The following is a 20,862-nucleotide window of genomic DNA, read 5'->3' on the forward strand; positions in this document are numbered from 1 at the left end:
AGCTAATGCCTTCCTTTAAATAAACCAGACTTTTCAAACCTTTATCTAATGCCTAAGCTCTTTATGTCCCTTGAAAGAAGACTCTAACAGCTGCTCACTGTTACTATACACTAGATCAAGTATTCAGAGATGGATCTATCAAAGAGGTCAACTCCCTCCTGACACCACATTAACTAATCTGCTGCTATTTTAAACTTTGCTTAGCTTTGTTATTACTTCTACTTCACTGCACCACTTGACACAGACATAGTGCATTTCATAACCCATTTACCCAATTGATCAAGATCATTCTGTGAACAACCTCATCCTTCTAAATTTTAACCATTCTGCCTATTTTAGCATCATCTGATAACACATGATAGCACAGTATAAATCATGAAGAAAATGTTAACATAAATCCAGCCCTCTAACTATCTGCTTTTGCCCACAAAAATAAATTTGTGTCTTTTCTTTATTGTTTGCTTTATAAGAAACAAGGGAATACTCTTGCTCATTTCTTTATTTCTGCAAGCCTTTTTAATCTGGGTGTTCCTATTGACTTTGCCACAGCAGGTCCCATAACTGAAAGGATTACTTGGAAGTTTGATGCTTCCAAGATCAAGTCCCTGTTCTTTACCTGTCTTAATAATTTATTACTGAACCTGTATATGCAGAGTGTGTAGAATAATGCATCCCAAGAAACTTTGTTAAAAGTCTCTGAAAATCCCAATATGTCTGCTGCTTCCCTCCTATCTAGATCAATATTTATTTAATTTAAAAAAGGAATCCAATTTGCTTGACATGATTTACTTTCCACAAATCTATGCTGACTTGCATTATGATGCTGGACTCTTATTAAACTGTATGCAACTGTAGCCTTAAGCTTGCTAGCAAATGTGTTTTTGAGACTGCATTTATAGGCAGCAGTGTCCTTTGAGAGGCTGCAATGCCCAACAAGGATTTCACCACATTCTTATTACCACACTGGTCAGCTATTTTCCAGCTCAAACTGTTTTCCTTTAAAACAGCAAAACAACACTGACCCTTCTCAAATTATTTGATGCAAGCTCTTATTTCTGATATGCATTCACACTGCAAATCATAGCCACGTATCAGGAGTCATACTGTGTCCAGTGTTACACAATTCCTACTTAGAAACAGTCCTCAACACCCAGGGAGTTTAGACTGTGGCAACAGTCCCACACCACTGATCTTACTGTTGGGTCTCAGTGAGAAGCCAGGCCAGACCAGCAGAGGCAGCCAATCAAAATGTCAGCAGCACGTAGCTGTGCGAAGGAACAAGCAGCTGCAGGGCTTCCTTCTGGCTTGTGTTCCTGTCCCAAATCATGCTCCACACTGTTCAAGTGACCCTAGGCAGGCTGTTCCTCCTGTGGTGACATGAAGCTGCTCCACCCTTGCCACTGCTCACTGCTCTGATCCCACGCTTCACCAGGATGCGGATGCTCAAACGCAGTCTCAGGGTATTGTCAGCAGCACCCTGGGTCCTATCTGCTCTGATAATGGGTCATGCTCACTTTAGCAAGCCGACATGCCAACAACACATGCCACTTCAGCACTCATCTCCTACAGGCTTCAGCTCCCCACTCTGCTACTGTCACTGAATTCTGCACAGCTGCCTGGGGTAAGTTTCTGTCCAGTACTGATAGAGGGGGGCAAAACCCTCTCTGCTTTCTCATTCACTCCAATTTGGCAGTCACCAAAGAATTTCCAAAATCTCATCCTACCACTGCACATTTTCCCAGCTATTTGTGCAATGAAGTTTCCATTTTTATTCTTCCTCCCCTCCATTTCCTCTTACCATGCACTAACAATGCACTGAACTGAGCTCTTACTGATTTTTTTAGAGGACAATTTGTATACATTCAATAGTCAGAATGGGCTGGAGTATCTTGGTATGTACTTGCCAGACTGGCATTCATCAGGACTGTGAAACAGAACAAAATCCCACTGCAGTAATGAGGCTTTTTAACCCCTTTGTGACAGCACAGCTAAATGCCCTTCCAACCCCATGCATAATGCCATCAGCTGGGCACAGAAACACAGACCTACCCAGTTCCAAACATGACATGAATACAGAATTCATTTAGGCAGTATCAAGCTGTTTGTGGTATTTCTCCTCAAGTACCCTACCTTGAACTCCATAGGGGTGTACTTCTCATTCTTGGGGGTTGTGTTGCCCTTGTAATGGAGATGGTTGGGAGTGGTTGGGTGGATAACAGTGGACTCCTGGGACTGCCTCTGGCAGCGTTGGCAATACACGTAAATCACAAACGTTAACAGGCTGGAGCCGAAGAAACAGGAGACCCCAGTGGCAATCAGATGGATGAGACTAAAACCTGCAAGGGAAATGACAAGAGATGCTATTTTTAAGAAACAGCCCTTTTCCCTCCCCTGACAAGACCACAGGTGCAAATCAGAGCAGTGACATCTCGGGATCAACATTAATAAGCTGTTGAAGCCAGAGTCTTACATTCTAACGTAAACTGACATAATCTCCCTGCAAATCGGTCTCCCCACTGCAGCTCTGCCTTGTGCAGTTTAACAGGTTCATGCATTGTTTTCTCAAAGCTCTCTCCCTGTCTCTCCTCTCTCCCCTCTATTGATATTGAAACTAAACATTATGTTAAGCTGACAGCTAAAGAAATGAGCCATACAAACAATGCACATTAATGGATTCCAAAGCATGTGCGTGTCATGGAAATAAGGGGATAAAATGCTCAGTGTTTCTCTGAAGGGGAAGGAAGGGAGGGAAAAGCACTTTTTGTCGGCTGCCCAAAATGCCTATGGGACTGTGTGTGGGGTGGGGGAGATACACATTCCTCCCCCTTGTAATCCAAGTGTGCTCAGCATTCTTGCTTATTCATGGGATAGCTTTGTCTTGTTCCCATCTGCACTACCTCTGAGGTGTATTTGTAGGGCTAACAGTGAAATAGGGGTCCTCTGGAGAACAGGAAAGACAAAGTGGACAAAGGAAAGGGGAACAGACCTTGAAAAACACTTCTTTGTTGGCTTTCTTAGCAAATTGCAGAGATAGGAAATCAGTTGCAGGCAGGTGTGGGCTACAAAAGCCTCCTGCAGAGATCTCTCCATGTGGGATGGCACCAGCACCCTTCAAGGCCAGCACTGAGCTCTGGAAGGAGCTGTAGCTGGGCATCCCACACACTGGCAAGCACCTAACTCACAGCTCTGACTGGTAGGGGAAGGCAAAGTCAAACAGCACTCCTCATTCCTCCCTCACCTCACTGAGTCTCACACCCCACAGTAAAACACACCACCACCAGATCTCTGACAAGAGAACCAACAGTAGAGACCATTAGAGCCACCAAGTTATCAAAGCAACCAGAGGCATTATGGGATGGCAAAACTTTATGACTCTGTTGTATCTTGCTATGTGCAGGCGGGACTATAGAGAAAGGAATCAGCTATTTGACTCCAAATGCTTCTGCCTTTCCTCTGCTTTTGCTCTGCCATCTTTCAAACAGGAATGACAAAGGCCCTAGAGCCCGAGGGGACCCCCTGACTGCTGGCCCCAGGGCAGCTGTCCCCGGGGTCAGTCACATCGCCTCAGTGGCGACTGCAGCGGTAAATTTCCCTTAACACTTAAAAAGCCAATTCATTTGGACACACTGATGTGTTGACTTGACTGTGTGCAGAGAAATGGGGCTGCTCAGAGAGTGACTTTAAATGAGGTTTATTCTTAGTCTGATCACGGTGTGCAGTTTTTTGGTGCCATCTTACATTTTAAGTGATATGCTTTTCAAATAGCAGATTCTGCCCATTAGTCAATGGCTCTCGTCTAATCTCTAGTTAAAAAATATCCTTCTGATTTTAAAAAGAACGAAACCAGTAGAGTTCTACAGCAAAGTAATTAACTTCAATCATAATTACAGTAGGGACCATTCCGAATTTATTAAACTGATGAGCTAGATTTATTTTTCAAACCACATTATAAAATTCCATCGCAAGATTACCATTTTCTATTGTTTTGGATGATGGTCCAAAAAACCCTAACAGAAATTCTATAATTTCCTACTAAATGTCACTAGACTTTTTCAAAAATAAATTTCCTTTCTAAAAACCTCTGCCTGTTTTGCATCACTCATGAGACCTAAAACATAGAATATGCAACTGTGTTCAGCAAAGCCACATGACATGCTGCCACATTCTCCTCCTGCCCAGATTTGCTTATATTGCAGTGAATGTTTCATTTCACTGCCACATTTGCAAGTCACAACATAAAGCTCTCTCCTATTTCACTCTCACCTTTGAAACACCCATCTGATTTTTCAAATAAGTTTTGGCTGTATCTTAGGGGTTAAAAAAATTATATTATTTTGTTTGCAGCATATGAGTCCCCAGGGGAAAGCCTTCTGGTTCATCACTTTGAAAATATAGATTTTCTGAGATGCATCAACAGAATTTCTATTGATTGACTTCTTTGCCAAATATTGTAGAACACTACATTAATAAATAATATTAGCTATGGAAAAATGTAGATAGCAACAGCAAACACAGTGGTGGTGGAAAAATAAGGAAATGTGCATGACAGTAGAGTGCAAGCTATAGCAAGGGGCCCTGGAATCAAAGCAGAACCATTGCACTCTCGGAGGGAGAAGGAGTGATGCAGGAAGCCAAATGTTACATTGCAGGAGCTGAAATCTTAATTGCATTGATTGCCCTCAGTTGCAAACTGAGAATCCACATTTCCATGCCACAGGTGGCATGCCTGTTTTTCCCATGATCTCTACAGGGAGAAGAGATTTTGGCAGCTCGAAGATCATCTAGATTTCAGGAAAGCAGGGATGTGACGCTAGCAAGAATTGACATGGCCATTAGTGTGAAACTAGCATTTTAAAACGTTAAAGGAACCTGCCATTTTCTTCAGTCTGCATTTTTGTCATAGGGGCTCCTAGGGCAGTGAAAAAGTGACACTAATGGCTGGACCTTTCCAAGTTACATGCAGAAAGGAGACAGTTTCTGTGAGATGTGAGAACTTGAATGAAAGGAAGTGTTTGGAGGACAAGTATAAACTTCTAATCTCATCCTATATCAGCAAAGGATCTGTCTAAGAGACCCTGTTCACTGAAATCTTTATAAGTTATTTAAAAACACCTGCCTCCAAACAGCTGGAGGCTTACAGTGGTGAATGGGGAATAACCTTTTTTTCCACCTGAACCATTTACCCTGGAGGTAGAGAGACACAAGCAATTGCTCTCTGGTAATTAATGACCCTCAGTGGCCAACCCAAACTTCCAAATAAATAAAAGTCTTGGATCTGACAAGTGGACATGAGATACATTCCTCCAGTCTGACTCAGACAGCAAGACTCCAGTGGAATTAAGGCTATCAGTGGGATATGAGCTGCATAGATTAATGGTTTGGTTGATACTGCACAGGGAGAAAAGAAGTCAGGTTAAGATAAAAATAAGATATATAGTTAGTGGTAACCTACCTCCACAGTTCGTGCTCTCATCGATGCTGGAGGCTGGCAGGATCACTAAACAAAGAAAAGAAGATTGGAGAAAGTTATAATTTTGCCATCTCTTTATTTCTTCAAGTAATTAAACCCTTTGTGTTTCAGACACAAGAAGGTGCTTATATGCTCTGCAGTAAGCTGAGAGTCTCTCTAAATTGAATTATAGGCTCATGGTTTGAAACACATGCAACGAAACCTCTCCAAAGATCTTATAATTTCAGTTCTGTTACCTGATCACTCTTTAGCTTCTTCAATTTAGGGATAAGATGTTAGCTGAAAAAACCATGAAAAAGAATACCATTGCCTAGAGATGTCAGATTTTTAAGTCAGTGGAATGTAATCAAAAAAAAAGAACACGTGGAAAGGCATTATTCAGTCTAGACTCATATCAGATATTTGCCTGAGAGATTCAATTTCCAGAAAGCACAGGGTGGAATATGCTGATGACCATCTGTCCATCAACAGTGTTGCTCTGCTAGACCCTGGATTAATCTCCCACCTTCATACCCCAATTTTCTGCATCTGCCTCACCTTAATTCTTATCTTATTTGGGATGCTTTTTGGATACCTGAAATCAACGACCTTCTGTTGCCCATATGCATACTGAGAACAGAGACAATTTTTATAACCCAACATAAGACAAACCACACAAGTTTAAAAGCTTCAATTCAGTTGAAGCAACGCTAGTTATTCGTTACGGATCAAGGTAATTCTGTTTAAAAGAAATGCTAAGCAGCTTAAGGGAAAGCCATTTATCCCATGCCTGTCACAAGGGAATTTATAACGTTTATCTATTTCCTTGTTCTTCTAGAAGCATCCAAGCCCAGTTTTTAATAGAGAAAATCTCAGCCTAGTTTGACAGTCCAGGCACGAGCTGCTCTCCCGAACTAGCCCACCCTGTCCTCCTGGATGACCCGGTACATACCAGGAATTTCATTGTACAGGCACTCCTGGTACTGAGTGCTGTTTCCAACGCACTGAGAAGGGTCCGGGCTGTGCACCTCGCAGTAGCGGCTGCGGTACTGGATGCCCTCTTCATTGCACAGGCTCCACTCTGACCACTCTGACCAGCCACCTGAAATCCAGGGTCAGGAAAACACACACACAGTGTCACCAAGAAAGAAAAGGATGCTTTGTAGATATCAGTCTTCTCCCATGCTGAAGGATCCTAGATCCTGCCCTGGGCCTCTCTCACACATCTTTTCCATGGGTCCTTAGTGGACTTAATTTTCTCAGCGCAAACATTGTCAGGTTGTAGTTCTCTTAATGTGGACTAAACTAACCCTTGGTGGAGCACTGCACAGAACAAAGTTGTCTTAAAAGCTCCTATATCAGCTCTCTGGTCAAAGACGTACAAGGAGCGGGGTGGGGCAACGTTGCACCAAGACCTCCAAGCTTTGATATGGTCTCCCAAAGATACCTCAAGCAACCAGCACAAATTAGAGCACTCAAAGAGTTTTGCTGAGGTTCCTAAGGACGGGAATGAGCCTGCACTGGTTCAGAAATACACAACAGTAGTTCAAAACCAGAACAACTCTGAACCCTATCCTCTGAGTTGTAGCACATGCTGATCTGTTGTCTGTGAAACAAAAAGGAAGGATGGTCCTTCAGCAATTGTACAGATTGCTGCCTCATGACTCCTTTTGTTTGTCAGGTCAATTTCCACATTGAAGAACCAAGCTCCTGCTTTTTCTGTTACTTGAAAGGGATTGACCATTAGCAAAATTTTGCTTGACCGGCAGCAGAATGCCAGAGCAAGGGCCAGTGAACACGCAAAGAGGAAGGGGTTCCACTGCAGTTGATACTGGGATGTCTCCTTTTTCTCTGGCTCAACAGACATCGAATAAATGACCAAAAAACTTGAAACTGATGGTGTTTCTGATTTGTATTGTAAATTTGTATTGTAATTTTACAGCTGTGCCTTGTTCCCACCAGCATGGAAGCCAGCTGGAGCAGGGATGAGGAGCGGCTACCTTGGCAGGGGTGTGTGTTGCAGAGGGCCTCCTCGGTGTGCAGCCCAATGCAGATGTCCTCACCGCTGGACGGAGCTGGGTTGGTGCAGGTCCGTGTGCGCTGGTAGTGCCCACCCCCACAGGTGGCTGAGCAGTGAGACCAGGGAGTCCAGCAAGACCACGAGCCTTTCACTGGAGGACATTGAAAAGCACAGACAGGTAGAGACTATTGGTTACTCCTCTCACTGTGACAAAGCTGGAGATCCCCAGTGTCTCACCTTGCACATCCACCCTGCCCACACTAGCTAGCAGTTTCCTGCATCCCAGGACATTTGGGCCTGACAACAAGAACTTCACATTAAGAGAAGGTACAAAACCACTTCAGTCTGCGGATGCAGAATGAAATCTATGCAGCAGAAGACTCTGCATCATAAAGCGCCAAAACCAGAAACTATTCTTTGTTGTAGTCATTAATATTCACTGAAACATTCTACTCCAGTCTATTCCTTTCCTTTCTATAAAACAGCATTGCTGCTACTACTACTATTATTATTATTACTACTATTACTACAACGACGACTACTATGTTGTCTCCTGAAACTTCATAGCAACAGCAGATTTACTTGGGAAAAAAGTGCTGTAGCACCGAAGTTGAGCTTATATGGCACCTTTCTGTGGGAGGCCCAAGTCCTCCAGCTCCAGCCTTCAGGAAACAGCAACTCAGGGGCTTTATTTATTGACCCTGCTCATTGCAGGGGCACTGAACTAGGTGACCTTTAAAAGGTCCCTTCCAATCCAAACCAGTCTGTGATGTAAGCATAACCCCATAAGAGTTTAATAATAAAACTAGGGAGGGACTGAAGATCCCTGAATCCCCCACCCCTCACCCACTAAACTGCCTGGTTTGCAGGTCCACATGCCATTAATTCAGAAGATAATAACCTGATGACTTAGAGCAAAATAAACCCAGGATTTGTGTATACACATTGAGTGAGGCAGGGAAGGAGGAGACACAGAGAAATAGTAATCATGCACTCAGAACAGATTGTAAAACATCAGAGTGTCTGAGGGGAGAAAACAGCACAGAAAAGGGGCACAGACATTAGTGAAAAAGCCACTGAGAGCTTCCAAAATAGTACTAATAGCTGCCTTTATAGTGCTAGAGTTATTTTCTTTTTATAGGCCATAGAGTGCAATATTTGGCACTCCTGTTATACTCTTGCTGCACATTCTGATCATATCTGCATTTGAATTTTATCTTTGTATTGAATTTTAGAATCATAATAGTACGACTATAATAGAGCATTTTCAAGTGTAGGCCACAAACTACATTGCCAGAGGTAGATAATTGCTGGAACTGCAAAGAGCAAGGTAATTTGTGTAAGATCACTTAAATTTACTTTAGACAGTTATTACAGAGCAAGGAGAAGGATAAGTGAGAGAGAATACAGTAGTCAGTGGTCTATTACTACTATTCTGGACCAGGAGTGCAACATAAACATGAGGACAAACTCGAAAACCAGGAAACCAGGCAAGAATACTCCCTGCTGGCTGTGCAGGAAATGGTAACTGATGTCAAGAGTAGATGCCCATCGCAAGAACAATACGTAAGCAGGAGAGGGGGAAGAAATAAGTGTTCACAAGAAGAACCACCACATCAAGCATCTCTATACAGTATTAAGCCACATTTATTAAGCCTGCCTTCTCATAATGGAGCAGATGCACTATGATGCCCTCCACTGGATGGAGCATCAAACCTTCCTGAAGCAAAGGATTGCTACAAGCCACCATACTATTTCCCCTAGAGGATGTGGCTGTGTTACCCTCTGAGCCAAAGTGAAACCTAAGTCAGCACTAAAGATAACATATGTGGGTCACTACAATAGTTTTAAAAAACATAAGGAAAAATCCCCCAAATTAAAAAAGAAAAAAAAGGCCAGCTTAGAAATACTGATTTTGTGGTTGTTGTTGTTGCTCTACCACTAAGATTTAGGAAAACACCTCTGAATTTCATGCAGGAAGATGATCATGGTTACCTGGGCAGGGGTGAGGATTGCAGTCTTGGTACTCCATCGCTGACCCCACACAGGGCAAGCCACCATTTTTAGGTTCAGGGTTTGTGCATGTTCTCTTCCTGATTCTAAAGCCCAGCTCACAATCCCTGGAGCAGGAAGACCAGGCCCCCCAAAAGGACCAGCCCCCATTGATAATCCGTGCAGAGATCTTACCAGTCTTGAGGAGGTCATCAACAAGAGCTTCAAGAAAAACAAACAAGACACCATAAGATCACAAATTAATCGTTTGTTGAGCTTTTAAAAAGGGGTTCAGCTCATGAATAAAATCAAGATTTATGTGCCCTGCAGAACAGTTTCTGTTGAAAGCCCTTGGCAAGAGGGTTTGATTTTTTTTCCCAGAGCTACAGCTAAACTAGACAGAAAAAGAAATTTGTACGCATACAAACTGAGTCTGCTGGTAACCTTGATAAATCACCTCCCTGGGCAGCAAATTGTGGCAGTTCAGGCTGTGCCCTCAAGATGTTGCCTTGCATCACAGCAGTCCTGCAAGGAACAACCTGAGCGACAGCGCGCAAGAAAGAAAAGACACGCTGTCCTGAGAACAGCTCTTCTCTTCTTTACACCCTCATTACTCGCCTGTTGTCTTTGGGGCAGCCTAGCAGGAGCAAGAACAAATCTGTACACCAACATAAGCACAGAGCTCATATCTGTGTCACGGGGCTCTCCCCATCCCTGTCACTCTGCAGTGACACCAGTCATACATGTTGACACTACTGCAGCCACAGTCAGGGGCTTGTTGTTCTGAGAGCATCTCCCTTGCACCGCCCCACCTAGGCCTGCCCCACGGCCCCTGTGAACTGGCAGGACGTACAGTCAGTGTCACACACTGCAGAGCCATCGTTGGGGCAGAAGCGACTCTCGGTTTTCTTCCTCCCGAACTGCAGCTCGTGAGGGTCGGACAGCTGGGCTCGGCACGTGTAGCGGAAGCGCTGCTCCTGGCGGGCCCCGTTCTGGGTGATGTTGACAGGCATCCACGGGGTCCAGGGGGTGTTCCTGCGCACCTCTGGGCAGCTCTCCGGGTTGCAGGTCTTGTATTCCTGCCAAGAAGGAAAACCACTCCCTCCTTACTTATTAAACAGCAGCAGCCTAACCAGCAGAGGCTTATTTACACTTCAGAAAATAACGGGGGTACTCTCTGGATCTCAGACAATCCCCATCCACCTTATCTGACCTCACAGGAACAAAATGTGGTGATTATGGAGGCAGTGTGCTACATAGGTGGGCCTCAAGGGTAAACTGTGCTTGCTATTTTTATGTCTCCCTCAGGTTTGTGTTTCTTTGCTGACTCAAAGTCCTGTGGGGCTTCGAGAGCCTGGTTCATTATTGGCAGGAGAATAATTCAGGCAAGAGATAATAATAACAGCAAACAAGCTTTCTGCTCTGACCCTGAGATGCTCTTCTCAGGTCAGCCGAGAGAAGCCTCAAGAGGACAAAATGTCAGTAAGGTTTATTCCTTGAAAGTTTATCATTTTATTTTTAATAGTAGGGTTTAGAGTAGATCTTTTTACAGCTATTCTTGTTTGGTTGGCTTTTCAAACTCTCTAGTGAAGGTTATGAACCATTTGCCATCCTTGGTCTAGAGCAGCCATTGAGCACAGACAGCATTGTGGATGGCTGGGAATGGGGGGATTCGAGGGTTTTACAATTCTCATCACTAATGGAAGGAATTCCAGTGACAAACATTTGTGTTCTTGATTTAAATTAACTAAATAAACAACTCTCTTCTGGCAGAGGAGAAGAAATGTAATGCTTCAGGACTTCATTATTCTAGTGTAAATGCCAAATATCTTGGTAAGAAATGGGAGGTTCCAGATCAAACCTGCTTACACTGAAATGAAGCCCCACACAACCAATTTAAATGGCTGCATGAAATAGCTGCCAGAACAGCAACGGGAAAGTAAAGAGAGCAAATGGGGTGTTGGACCCTACTCAAGTGTGACAGTGCAACTCATTTTTGATGTGTGTGTGGCCTCCTTGACTCAACAGGATCATCCTTGGGAGTGGGACAGAAGAAAAGAAGATGTCTAGAGCTTTCAGATAAAGGACTTGATATCAGCCTATAGAGGCCTAAGGAAGAACTCTGCACACTAGTCTGTCCCTAAATCTGCCACCCCTCTGTTTCCAAGTTCATTGCAGCATCCTCTGCAGCAAAAACTGAGGACAGCATTTTCTTCTAGCTAGAGAAATAAAACCACAATGGAGAGAGAAGTTAAATACTCCATTCCTCAATGCTATTGTCAATAGGTGCCCCTCATGCAACGTCAATAAATAATACATACCACAGCACAGCCTGGACATGTGTTTCCATTTTCACAGGACCTCTGCCTTGAATGAATCCCTCCACCACAATTCACGCTACATTTATTCCAGGGTCCCCAGGAAGACCAAAAAATCGGTAATGGACATGGATTGTTCTCATTACAAAATCTGAAAGAAGAAAGTGTATTGCTTAAAAAACTCCATGTCAGCACATCCAAGGGAGGAAACGGTGTGGGACGCAAGACTGCACACTGCATTTGGGCACAACTGATGTATGCACAGAGAGCCAGCAGTGGCTGACACAACATCAGATTAGCAATATTCCTGTCCATGGAGAGAAGTGTAGCCTTTGTACCAAATGGGAGTGGTTAATCAGGCTGAGCTCCTTGGAGTAAATGGTTGAGATCAGGTTTTCTGAAGTGCTCTGTCTCAGAACTTTTCCACAAACACTGAGTCCACAAAAGAGGTCATAAACTGATGCCCAAGTGTCACAAAGAGAGAGTGGATAGCAAATATTCTAAATGGGATGACTGGTGGGGGGGCAACTCAACAATGACCTGTCACTAATGGCAGGTACTAAACACCTCACAGTCTTCTTTTCACATGATCTGGCTTTTACTGCTGCCTCAGCCCTAACAAGCTAGAGTTTGCAACTGGATCCTATGTGCATCTAAAAGCAGGCCCTAAGTGAATGCTATTTCATGTTCTGTGTCAAAAGTAACTGTGATTTTGTTCATCTTTTGAATCAATATTGTTCTCAAATTTAATCACATAGAACTGCAACTGATTCAGAGGTAGTCTTGAAACCCAAAAAGGACTATTGTGAATGGACACAAATCAAACCAAACATTAAAATGTCTTGAAACGTGGAAGTTAAATGAATTGCTCTTCTTATTCTGAGAAATGCAGAGACATATGTCTTAGTGACCACTCAAGGGACAAGCAACAGCCTATTGCCAAGTACAGGTGACCTTTAATGAAATGTCAGGCCTGGAAGGAAGTTGGGATGCCTTGAAGCATGTATTTCATGAGGGGCCAAGCTTGAAGAAGGGTTATAGTGCAGATGGCTCTGCAGGTTCAGAAAGTACTAGGTTTTTAGTATTTTTGTATGAAATTTTCATAGTTTAGAAGGGAAAAAAGATGTTTTTTTGATACCATACCCTGCAAAAACTCCAGCATGAATCTGTGAGTTAAACTGTATTTTGCCTTGAACTGCTTTTGGAGCATCAGCACAAGTATAGAGACTTGGAAATGGTGCAACTGGCAGTGAGTTGCACATACTCATCTGCCACTCCAGGGATGGATCAGAATGGAGTAACCGTGTCCATAAACTCTACAGTGCCAACAGCAGGCACAGCTTCTGCCTTTGGGGAGGAGGTCAGCTCTCTGTGTGGGACAGGAATACTTGCAGAGGTCTGAAGGGTCCTGCTTAGGAGTGAGGGTAGCTCTGAAGTGTCTGATGTTCACAGGCTCACTGAAAGAGGGTGTCCATGCACGTACACAGCCGCATCCCTCCCATGCTCCAGGACTGCTCCCGCTCTGCGTGTTGAGCCCAACAGCCTCAATCTGCCTTCCCAGCACCACTACAGCCACAGGAATGAACACACACCATCATGGACAGCCCTTACCTTTCCTCCCTGCTCTGTCCAACACAGACCCTGCCCCCATACCGGGGAGCAGGATTGCTGCAGGAGCGCTGCCGGACCTGGAAGCCGATCCCACAGGAGGTGCTGCATGGGGCCCAGGAAGACCACGGTGTCCAAGCGCCATTTCTAGAAAAAAGGGTGAGAGAGAACACACTATGGGAGAAGTGTTGAACTCATGGGAGAATAGATCATTCATTTCAACCAGTCTTTGTATTGGGGGAGGTTTTTAAAAGGGAGTTTCAAAAGTGCCTAGCAGTGGCCTAACTTTCCTCCCTTTGAAGTCTCTAAGAATTGGAAAGGAAGACAACTAAGCCAATGCTGAATGATTTTGAAAATGTCTCCTAGGATTTACTGGGCAATAGTGTGGTTAGTATAATTTTCATTGACTATTCCCCATCATCATCCCCATATATCATAACCCTGCTCTTCTGACCCAATGGCTTATCCCAAAGTTGTATGTCCCAAACTCTCCTGCACAAAGAGTTCAGGTTTTGAGGATCACGAATGCCAGTTGTGCTGAAGGATGTAAAAATCCTACCCTCTGCTAATTCAGTAGGTACTGAGGCTTTAAATCTTTTACAGCAACACCACTGCCAGCTCCCATGTTTTTATCACAAACCTCATAATATCTTGTGTTTTCCTAAAGCCTTCAGCATTGAATCCTATTAAGTGGAAATCTCAAATTTCATTAAAAATAACAATATTTGCCTCTAGCTTTCATGGCCGCCTGCAGACGTCACTGTAGTGTGACCTTAAATCTGTAGAAAGCAGAGGCAATTAAGAGCTCAGAGGCAGGATCGAGTTTCATAGTTTAATGAGTGATCACATCTCTGCTGAACAGTGGTAACACAGCCTGAAGCCAGTGTGATGTAAAACCGCCTAGTTCACACCTCAGCGCTGGAGACATTGGCAAAGCTCCTGTGAGAGGCTGAGCACGTGCAGGTGCCTAAACGTGTGCTTGCACAGAAGCCAACATTTTCATCTTTAAAATCTTGCATCTATTAAAGCTCACCTTCCTCTGATTTGGCAGCACTGGACCTTGAAGCAGGAGAGGAGGAACCATATCTCATCCATTCTGTGCTGCAGGTTTCATTTCATATGGAGCCAGTGGTAATGCTCTGTCTTATAAAACTGCCTAATCTTGACACTTCAGTGCCTTAAGCCAAAAAATATCTTTCCTGGGCTGTGTTTTTTTTGTAAAGAAAAACCTTTCTAAAAAATCTAGTCAAAAAACAACTCAGGTGCTCTCTGACTCTTGAAAGCTAAGCTTGAAACCAGATGTTAATTTTCAAAGCATTTACTGAACTAATAACACTGCTGGCAAGAAGTATTTTCTGGCATAGCACCAATCAGGGCAGAGGATGAAAGTTAAAACCCACATTGCCCTTCACAGTTTTTGTATTTTTTATCAACTCTTGCCTGTTCTTGGCAGCTTTATTTCAGAACCCTGTTAGATCTTTCCCCCCTCCTCTTCTTGTTCTCTTATCCTTCTCCCTCTCTCTTTCTCTCTCCCACCACAAACAAGGTCAAAGAACAAGAAATCCACTCATATAAAAATCCTATTATTCCATATTATTCTGCCATGTTCTAAACTACCTACTACCTCCCCACTCTTTAACCCAAAAGAATGATTATATGTAAAATCATGAAAAAAAAATCAAATGGAAGGTTGCTGTTACTGCTGCAAAAAGGGCAAGTAATTTCTACTAAAGAAATCCTCAAAACCCCAACAATTCTCAACATCCATTTGTGTTTCAGGATTTTTAACAAAATAAAGACACCTTCCACTTTCAGATCTCCAGCTTTTTAACAGAACTCATCTTTAAACATCCTACTCCCTCTTTGCATAAAGAAATCTCAATGCCATATGAAGTCAATTAAAGGAAATTTGAGGGCTGAAGCGGATGTAAGATGACCAGATGTCCCTATTTTTCAAACCATGCTGTTTTCGTATGTCTTAAGATTGAATAATCTGTTTTTCATCCCCTTCTTAGAAGCTGTTCCTGCCTTAAGAGGCATCAGAGCAGCACTGAGAAATCCATCCCACTGGCAAGTTTTCTATTTGTCACTGACAGAAAAAGCCTGCTTGGGAAAGGCTTTGCTCAGCCCACAGTGGCAGCACAGGGGTAGGAATGACTGCACACCTTTTGGGCAACACAGCCCATAACTGGAAGGAGAAATGCCAATTAAAACATGAGTATTGCTGAATTTTTGGTGCCAAGGCCAGCACTGATCTCCAGGGATGAGTCAAGAGGCAGCTGTCCTTAATGGAATGAATGTTTATGGAGAAGATAAAGTAGATAAAAACTATATTGACCCAATATTTACCAAAATCCTGTCCGCCCCCACCCTGGTTAAATAGTGCTTACACTACTGCATCATCTTCCCTTGAGTCATGACATGATGTGGTCTGAGGGTGGTGGGGCACCACAGACACAAACACCATGGCTATGTTTGGGCACCCTACAGGAGGACATTTGCTTCCATACTGCCAGAGCTGAGCTTCATGCTCCCGTGGGCATGCAGTGCTTTGGCCCCAGCTGAGCTGCCTGTGCTGCTCCAGCGCCATCCTGGCAGCTGCCTCCCACACCTGCTGGCTGCCAGAGGATGAGCCAAGGATGAGGAGCTGCTCTCACCTGCACAGCAGACAGCCTGTGCTGCAGACAGGTCACAGACTCACAGAACAAGGCAAACAAGCCCTGCCTGGAGCTAGGCTCAGCCCTGTCCTTACAAACGATGCTCTGAAGGACCTCTGCTTGGTTTTGGCAAAGTGGCCTTGGAACCCAAGCTCTGAAAAATTATGGGCTTGTTGATTTTTTTAGTCTGCTGTTCAGCTGGCTGACAACTACCTCTGCCTTACTCACCTCCTCCTGATGGGTGACTATTCACTGTACAGCTGAGGGAAACCAAGGCACAGTATAGTGTAGAGTAATTTGGGGTGTTCATCTTCCAAGAGCTTTGCCTGAGGGCCCTTTGCTCAGAGCCCTTGGGTTTCTACATTTTACACTGACTTCAAGCTGGACCTCACACACCTCACACTGGCTGGGATACAATGGCATGGTCACAAGGAAGGAGCTAAGCTGTGCACACACACAACTCTTGCTCCCTTGAGAAACACAAAGATGCTGAGGTACCTTGAACAATTTGCAACCTCAATCCTGGCTCCTTCACAGCTGCGACCTCCACAGCGAGGACGAGGGCTGTCACATGAACGTGACCTACACATACAAGAGCCTGTGCTGTCCCCATCTGAGTGCTCACACAGTTGCCATGGGGACCAAGGCCCCAATCTTCCATTTGTTGTCAGGTTTTTCACCTAATTTTAAGAGAAAAAAAAGTCATTAATAGCAAGTTTACATTTCTGGAGACAGGCCCACAATAGAAATGCCAAACAAAGCTGCCGGGGGGATTAGGATGCATCTTAGATGGGAGCTGTCTGTACTTGCGAGCAGGATTCAAAACAGAGGGTTGTTTTCAGACAATGCCACATCAATATTTACCCTCCAAATTCCACGCTGCATACCTAACATGTGCACACAGGCACCGAGCCGACCCAGCCAGCACCACACCAGGAGCAACATCCATCTGCCACACCACACAAACACCACGCTCCCTGTTCCACACTGCACAGATTCAGCCTTTCAAGCAACACTGTGGCCAGTACTGACTGACCCCATCCATCATACTCCAGCCTCTGCAGGGCTTCCTGCAGAGTATTTTCCAAGCTAGTGTTCCTATAACCATAGTGACCAGCTGAGAGGCCTTGCTGAGCTGGCGCTGCCCACACCTGCAGTAACAATTGTTTCCCTTTCTAAACTGAGGCACAGCCTAAATGGCTGAAGAACAAAAAGTGGACATGATGGTGACTAGCATTAATGCTGAGGATCACATAGTCACCTACAGAGTAAGAATTCATCTCAAGACACTTTACAGACCAGACCATGCTGCTATCTGTTCCCTCTGCCCTTTGTTTCATGCCTGCACAGCCCTGAACAGGCTGGGACTTGACAGCTTCCTGCACTCTGTAGTGAAGGAAAAATACAGTAGTACTGGCAGACCAAGAGCATGAGAAACAGAACTGTTTCAGGGCTGGTGACAACTCTCCAGTAGACAGGGTGTCAGAGCTTGCTCTCCATTTGCTTTACCAGTGCTTCTAGGGGAGCCCTAAGCCAAGGGCTGGGAGACCAGGTTGCTGGGGCCATTGGCCCCAAGGCTGTCTTGAGAGGATGTGAGCTACTTGCTTCTCCTGGAATCCCTCCTGGCCACTACTGCCTTCTTGTGCCCACTCCACCACTACTGCAAAATCCTGCAGCCCAAGACCACGTCTTGAAAGCTTCCCTGAACATCCCTGTCCTGACATCTCCTCTGCTATGACTTGAGAAACACAATGCAGAAAGGGGTTGGTGCTGGCCCTGCCCACCTACAGCTATTCCCTTGTAAGAGCACAGCATCATGATCCGCCCTGCTGGCTCCCTCCAAGCTCCCCACCCCATGCCCCACCCCAAAGTGCCAGGCTTTGCGGGCAGACGGCACAGATGGTGGTGCCTGCAAGCAGCTCATGCCTGTGGGGTGACCCATGTGGTGGTGGGATGCTCAACAGCTTTGGTAAAGCCTCTGGCAAAGGCAACTGGATTTGGCCTCAGTGTTGCACGCAACGAAGGGCGAAGGCAGGAAGAGGCTGGGCCCCTGGCAAGCAGCCCTGGCCCCAGATCTGAGCCAGCCACCCTGACAAACCCCACAGTGTCATGCTCCACTGAGCCCTGCTGCCAGCAGGATCCATCCCCTGGGCTGCCCCAGAGGGGAATGATTGTCCCTGCTTTACAGACAAGTAAACCGAGGCACAGAGGGGCTGTGAGCCTGCTCAGCAGTCATGCAGGGAGCCAACCACAGCCATGGGAAGAGTGCTTTCCAGCATTCATCCTCTGAAACATGCTGCGCTGTGCTTATTCTCCAAGACTGGCACTATGTTTAATGCTCCAAATGTACCTCTGGTGGGTTGTCATCTTCCCCTCTCACCCATCTACAGCAGCATCAAAAATATGCAGCAGTGGCATGGAAGCAATTTAGATCTGATACTGCACTCCTCAGGCTGCAGCTGGGGTTTCAGGCATCTGCTGTAAGCCTTTGTTTGCAAAGATTATCATGTAGTTGTAAAAATTTGCTCTGGGCTGAAGGTTACAAGGCAAGATGCCCACAGAGGAGATCACTGAGCTTTGTTGTTGTTGAATTTGCTGTTTTAAACATTGTTTAAAAATCAATACAGTTGGGTTTCAAGAGGTTGGAGGGGGGGAATCAAAATAAGTACTTTGAGGTATTTAATACTAGATTTTTATCTCATTTTTCCTCCTGCCTTAGAAAAGTCATAATCCAAGTATTGGATCATTTCTATTCATTTTTGAGCCAGAAAGCCTTGCTGATTCCAGCAGGGAGTTCTGTTCCGAAATCAATGGGATGATGTGGCCCGTGGCATCAATTAAAAAAAAAAAGCTAGCAAATAATCATTGGCTCATAAGTGATACTGGGAAACAACCCAAAAATTAAACAAATAAGCAACCATAACCAAAATGCTGAGATTTATAAACATGTCACACTGTGAGTGTGGGAAGTTTTTATACTTAAGAAATTACATATGGATTATAATTCCATCTTTAAATCCACAAAAATATCTTCAAAAGAGTAAACTTAGGAAGTGGGATAAAAACCCATATGCACTGATCTTTTTCAGGAATACCTTTACAAGGTAAATCCTTTGAAGCCTACACAGTGCCCATCAGCCAGAGAGGACATCTTTAAAAACACATCTGATCAAATGCCCTTCTCTCACCTGACAATATTGCCATTTCTGGAATTCTTGTCTTTTATAAACTGCCATACTCACACCAAAGGCCTCATCGTTTTCTTTCTTCCTTGTAGAATCTAAAAGCTCAAGTGCAGGATCTAAAAATTCAGACTGACAACTCCTGATCTCTGCTACCAGGATATTTTCCATGTTTATTCTGATATTACAGGTAAGACTGGAAGCATTCCTGGTTCTTTCAATTCATCTATTCTTTATCTTGGGATTCAGATGTCAACTGCTTATAATTTTGCCAAGCTTTAATTACTTAATCTGGAAGTTTCCATGTTAGCTGTTTGATGAAAGCTGAAAATTCTTGCAAAGTTTCAGTCAAACTGCTTAAACCATTTAGAAAATCAAATTTAGAGGAAAAGACTGTCCATAAGTTGCAATATTTTCCTTGAAACAAACTAGTGTTCAGAGCAAGGAACTGAACTTTATGTCCTTGTAACACCTTTTTGCAATTTCCATGAAAAGCCATTCAAAACTGTCCAGAGTATAAAATCATTGGGACATGGGAAAAATTCAGTTTTCAGAGCTTCATAGATTTTAATCCCAGCCCCCAAAGACTCTTCTGTGCACAAGAGATGCTTCAGTGTGGGCCAGAGCAGGATCACCCTGAGCACAGCAGCTCTGAGCAGCTGAGTCCACATGAATTGACAGCAGGGTACAAGACACCCAAAAACAGAGTGGGGAAACTGCCACTGATAGAAAGAAAATGGGGTAGCATGGAACAGATACAATATGAGTAAGATAGGGGTTTGCTGGAAACACAAAGTGGGACTGGGATGAAAACCTGGAAGGAAGATCATTGTTTGGCTCAGGATAAGGAGGACGGTACACTTTACTGGGAATACTCAATTCCTGACTTGCCAACCACCCTCAACAATGACACCATGAGCTTGGCTAATAGTTTATTAACTAAGCTAAAGTTCCTTTCCTGCTGGTGGCTCATGTTGGCATCAGTAAGATACCACAAAATAGGATGCATCTGTTTTTCTAAAATCAAAGTGCACCTCACTCCCTTCTCCCAAGAAAGCAAGTACAATCCTGTATCAGGACTCCCTGGTAAAGCATGGGCACATACATGGAAGAGCAGTTTAGTTTGTGGAATTTGTGTGCTACCATTTCTTAATGTTAAAATGGTTGAATGGTTGAGAATGCAACCTCAGTAATTTTTAGGAGATTCTGGATGTTATCTTGTAATACCATACAGTAACCATTACCCCATGTACTATGTCAAGACTGCATGATTAAGCCTCCATCTAAAGTCCCTTAATATTAAAGCTGGAGAGTGGGGATCTGTGGCACAATGTAGTGCTGTACAAAGATACTCAGACTAGCTCTGAACAAGCCTGTTTGCACAAGAGCAGCCATCAAGTTGTGTTAGTGTTGTGGTTGACTCATACAAATGCCTGGCCCATGTAGGATATAATTCAATAATATGCCAGTTCTGGCTTTAAAAGTTGCTGAATGCCAGTCTCTCAGCTGTGCCAGGACATCTGTTTGTGGGCTAGGCTGCAGAAGAACTCACTGACATTAGCTGGGTTAGGAAAAGTTTATTTGGGAGGGGTGCTTTTAATCTACACCATTTCACACTTGACTGTGATCTCACATA

At 44.2% G+C, this 20,862-nt stretch overlaps 1 protein-coding gene across 8 annotated transcripts in view; it reads right to left on the reverse strand.

Moving 5' to 3' along the window:
* The window catches only part of SEMA5B (semaphorin 5B), a 268,944-nt gene that overhangs the window by 21,184 nt on the left and 226,898 nt on the right, over nt 1–20,862 (reverse strand). For all 8 annotated transcript variants that reach the window (XM_030951863.1, XM_030951860.1, XM_030951862.1 and 5 more), the window contains 9 exons: nt 16,543–16,724; nt 13,391–13,534; nt 11,783–11,930; nt 10,315–10,540; nt 9,465–9,683; nt 7,450–7,620; nt 6,402–6,551; nt 5,453–5,497; nt 2,131–2,336 (listed from right to left, as the gene is read on the reverse strand). In XM_030951863.1, coding sequence (XP_030807723.1) covers nt 2,131–2,336; nt 5,453–5,497; nt 6,402–6,551; nt 7,450–7,620; nt 9,465–9,683; nt 10,315–10,540; nt 11,783–11,930; nt 13,391–13,534; nt 16,543–16,724 — 1,491 coding nt within the window. The remainder of the gene's footprint in view (nt 1–2,130; nt 2,337–5,452; nt 5,498–6,401; nt 6,552–7,449; nt 7,621–9,464; nt 9,684–10,314; nt 10,541–11,782; nt 11,931–13,390; nt 13,535–16,542; nt 16,725–20,862) is intronic.

Source organism: Camarhynchus parvulus, chromosome 7 (assembly GCF_901933205.1).
Source record: "Camarhynchus parvulus chromosome 7, STF_HiC, whole genome shotgun sequence".
Classification (NCBI taxonomy): domain Eukaryota; kingdom Metazoa; phylum Chordata; class Aves; order Passeriformes; family Thraupidae; genus Camarhynchus; species Camarhynchus parvulus.